This window comes from Electrophorus electricus, chromosome 5, assembly GCF_013358815.1.
Source record: "Electrophorus electricus isolate fEleEle1 chromosome 5, fEleEle1.pri, whole genome shotgun sequence".
NCBI classification, from domain to species: Eukaryota; Metazoa; Chordata; class Actinopteri; order Gymnotiformes; family Gymnotidae; genus Electrophorus; species Electrophorus electricus.
The window spans coordinates 14,275,678-14,280,389 of NC_049539.1; the positions used below are offsets into that span (position 1 = coordinate 14,275,678).

The following is a 4,712-nucleotide window of genomic DNA, read 5'->3' on the forward strand; positions in this document are numbered from 1 at the left end:
GATTTTTAATACATAAATGTTGGCCTACTGAAAAGTATGTACAGTATATGCACTCAATACTTGGTCAGGGCCCCTTTTGCATGAATTGCTGCATCAATGTGGCGTGGCATGGAGGCGATCAGCCTGTGGCACTGTTGAGGTGTTATGGAAGCCAGGTTGCTTTGATAGCGGCCTTCAGCTAGTCTGCATTGTTGGGTCTGGTGTCTCATCTTCCTCTTGACAATACCCCATAGATTCTCTATTGGGTTTAGGTCAGGTGAGTTTGCTGGCCAATCAAACACAGTGATACTGTGGTTATTAAACTAGGTATTGGTACTTTTGGTAGGTGCCAAGTCCTGCTGGAAAATGAAATGCGCATCTCCATAATGCTTGTCAGCAGAGGGAAGCATGAAGTGCTCTAAAATGTCCTGGTAGATGGCTGTGCTGACTTTGGACTTGATAGAACACTGGACCAACACCAGTAGATGACATGGCTCCCCAAACCATCACTGATTTTGGAAACTTCACACTAGACCTCAAGCAGCTTGGATTGTGTGCCTCTCCACTCTTCCTCCAGACTCTGGGACCTTGATTTCCAAATGAAATGCAAAATTTACTTTCATCTGAAAACAGGAATTTGGACCACTGAGCTACAGTCCAGTCCTTTTTATCCTTAGCCCAGGTAAGACACTTCTGATGTTGTCTCTGGGTCATGAGTGGCTTGACACAAGGAAAGCAACAGTTGTAGGCCACGTCCTTGATACGTCTGTGTGTGGTGGCTCTTGAAGCACTGACTTCAGCAGCAGTCCACTCCTTGTGAATCTCCCCCAAATTCTTGAATCGCCTTTTCTTGACAATCCTGTAAAGGCTGCGGTTATCCCTGATGCTTGTGCAATTTTTTCTACCACACTTTTTCCTTCCACTCAACTTTCCATTTATATGCTTGGATACAGCACTCTGTGAACAGCCAGCTTCTTTAGCAATGACCTTTTGTGGTTTACCCACCTTGTGGAGGGTTTCAAAGTCTGCCTGCTGGACAACTGTCAAGTCAGCAGTCTTCCCCATGATTGTGTAGCCTACTGAACCAGACTGAGGGACCATTTAAAGGCTTAGGAAACCTTTGCAGGTTTTTTGTATTGATTAGCTGATTAGAGTGCGATACCATGAGTCTACAATATTGAAGTTTTTCACAATATTCAAATTTTCTGAGATGCTGACTTTTGGGTTTTCATTGGCTGTAGGCCATAATCATCAAAAAGAAATAAATCAAAAAGAAATAATCATTAAAAGAAATAAATGCTTGAAATAGACACTCTGTGTGTAATGAATCTATATAATATACATGTTTCACTTTTTTAATTTAATTACTGACATAAACCTTTTGATGATATTCTAATTTATTGAGATGCATCTGTATGTGTGTGTGTGTGTGTGTATGTATACATATATATAAAAAGTGTGTGTGTGTGTGTGTGTGTATATATATATATACACACATACACACTTTTCTATATTGAAAAGGTTGGTAGTGATAAAGTCAGGACACAGGCAATAGCCAAGAAAGCTCATAAGTGAGTCCTATGCTTTTTAAAATCAGTACATATAGTGCAATAGACAAATTATTATATTCTTCTTCTTCTTCTTCTTCTTCTTCTTCTTCTTCTTCTTCTTCTTACTTACTTACTTAATTTTAATTTTAATTTAATTTGTTGAGAACCACTCATAAAACCTCAGAAAAACTGAACATATTGCTATTAGATTAATAGGTAGGTTGGTTTAGCATAGGAATGTCATTAATTATTCATATTTTGAGCATACATGTAATGTGCCCTATACCACAATTAACCTAATTAAAAAGCAACGATACATTCTGGCTCCCATGGACTTTAATTCTCAGAGTTGTGATTAAGCTGACTCTCCAATCAATTTTAAGGACCAAACTTATCAAAATATTTTATTTTAAAGCTCTTTTAGAGTTTCGTCCAGCAGATGGCAGTATAGCCATATTAATACACCTAATTAATTAATACATGGAAGATGTGCTTTGATGGAAAACACACACACACACACACACACACACACACAAAACCAAGAAACACAAAAAAGCAGGAATGACAAAATCAATAACTGCATATTTTAAAAAGATACTTAAAAGATAATGCAGTTACTACTAAACATAATGTCCGTATTTTTTTTCAGTTTGAGTGTGTGTGTGTGTGTGTGTGTGTGTGTGTGTGTTTCTTCCAACAAAGCACATCGTCCATTATCTACATAAAAAAAACAATCCTGGATGAAATATATGGAAGAAGGGAAGATATATCTTCTCTCTCTTCTAAGAGAGAGAAGATATAACTGGATGATATAGATCCTTTGTAAAATAAGATAAATTAAAGTAAGTTATCTGTTAGCTCCTGTAATTTTGGAATGAATACTGCTATACTGCATGTGAAGAAGTCTGTTTGCATCCCAAAAATATCAGTGTGGATGTGATTTCCCACACTGGATACACATAGCTATATGCCTTTTAAATAATGCATTATTAAATATTTGAACTCAATATTGACTTAATCCAGAATGTAACCCTAAATCATTACCTGAATGTAACCCAGTACATTGTGCAGTGAGTTGTAAGGTGTCAATAGCTCTATTCGGACTGGATTTTGTTGTAATGAAACATTTCACATGCCTCCTTAGTGATGAAAGCATTCAAATTAATACAGAACTCACAACAGAATTTCTTTGTGTATGGTATGCTGTCACATGCTGTAACAGTTACACAAAGCACTTGCAAAATCTTGTGTGATTGTATAACTCTGTTTCATCATGCAGTAATCTTGCAATAAACTGACAAGATTGTGCTTGTCACACATCATATGCCCTTCCCTGCAAATTAAATGAGAAATGTATGAAAATACACGCTTTTTACCATTATAGCATAATGCATATTTACCCATACAAAACAAGACAATTTCTCAGGACTTAAACTGGTTGTTAGACATTGTAACAAATTCTGAGGCAGTAAACAATAATAAAGTAATAGACAAATCAAATGTACCTCTCTAGATAGTGCTACAGATCCATCTCAAATTTAAATCATACTATTAGATACTGCAGCAGAACAGAATGAAATTGTAGTGTCACTAAATATGGTACAGTGGCTGGTGTGAACAATTAACATTATCCACTTACCCAATTAACATAGCCCACTTACACTGAATCAGCATGCAATGCATTGCTTCAGTGGGAGCAAATTACCTGAATCAGCTCCTCATAAGTGATATAGAGAATTCTGTCTTCTAAATCTGGGTTTCTCCAGCTCTTCATATGATCAGTCCACTTCCCAAAAATCACTGTGCAAACAATTTCACATCATACCAGTGTTCTACATTAAAGCCTGATTGCCACATCTTTTTAAATCATATCTTTGAATCTTTCTTACCTTGCCCTGCTAACAATTTGTCAGCAAATTCTTCAAATGTTCCTGGGTTATACAGAAAACTGGACATATTGTGGAAATGAAAAGATGAAACAAAGACATCTTTAGGATTTCTGGCAATATATATGACCTAGGGATTAAAATAAAGATGCAAGAGTTGAAGACATAAAGGAGTTATCGTACATAATACTGAATGGTTTACTTTAGTCCTCATTATTTTTATGTATTGCGGAACCAATATTTAGGTAACCATGTAAAAATATCTCCAGAATATATCCAATGATTAATCTATAATGTACATATTTCTGGTTAATGGACATTAAATATCAGAGCTACACACCACTACCAGAGTGTGCACTCACTGAATTTTACCTTAGCCTTAGAAGAGAAGAAGGTGGAAGGCATCAGATGATAAGGCATATGGGAGACTATGGCCCGTGGAGAACTCAGCTTGTCCATGACCACAGCAGCACGTGTCTCTTCAAGCCAAGGAACCCGGTCCCAGTTTGGGATGGTCTGCACTGGAGTAAGATCTCCTCCATTGAGGACCAGGGGAATAATCTCTTGCATCCATGTTGTGCCTGAAAAAGAATGTCCCCATATTACAAATCATAGTTTAAATTATGTTGTATTGTTTTCAATCTTCCTGTCCACAAAAGCTACACTATGTGTGAATGGGGATAACAGAACAAAATTAAAACAAAAAAAACCTGATGTTTGAGCAGTTTATAGGGTTCTTACCAAATTTTGGATAAGAAATGCAAAATACATCTGAATCATTGATTTTGAAGTTCTCAAAATACAATTTTTGTGTTTTTGGTTGTCCACCCTCTTCTTGAGGATTGACAAAATCTGCACTATGTGTGACTGGGGATAACATAAGAAAATTCAAACTTAAAAAAGAAACAAACTGATATTTGTAAAGTTTATATGGTTCATACCAGATTTTGTATAAGAAATGCAAAATACATCTGAATCGTTGATTTTGAAGTTCTCAAAATACTTAAAACTGTCTTCACTGTTACTCTCCTTTGGGCACATCAGTCCATGGTATATAAGATACTTTTCATTCTCCATGTAAAAACCGTAGATAACGCCAGGGTTCCCAGATAATCTCTGATCATACTATTCTGGGTACTGCCACCTCTGGTTTTAAAATTGCATTAATTCAGTAGCATTTTTGCATACCCAGATCATTATTGGCCATCCAGAAAGAGGGAACACTCATTGGCGAATCAAATTTGCAAACAGGTTCAGTGGTATGAATATAAAATTCGTTTTAATTTCATTTTTATAC

The 4,712-nt window shown here is 36.3% G+C and overlaps 1 protein-coding gene across 1 annotated transcript in view; it reads right to left on the bottom strand.

Moving 5' to 3' along the window:
• Positions 1-1,863: 1,863 nt before the first annotated feature.
• LOC113591233 (sulfotransferase 2B1-like) overlaps positions 1,864-4,712 on the bottom strand; it is a 3,325-nt gene continuing 476 nt past the window's right edge. Inside the window, exons 2-5 of the mRNA XM_035526498.1 lie at positions 3,788-3,996; positions 3,419-3,545; positions 3,235-3,329; positions 1,864-2,862 (exon numbers count right to left, since the gene is read on the bottom strand). Of these exons, the coding sequence (XP_035382391.1) occupies positions 2,842-2,862; positions 3,235-3,329; positions 3,419-3,545; positions 3,788-3,996 (452 nt within the window). The 3' untranslated portion in view covers positions 1,864-2,841. The remainder of the gene's footprint in view (positions 2,863-3,234; positions 3,330-3,418; positions 3,546-3,787; positions 3,997-4,712) is intronic.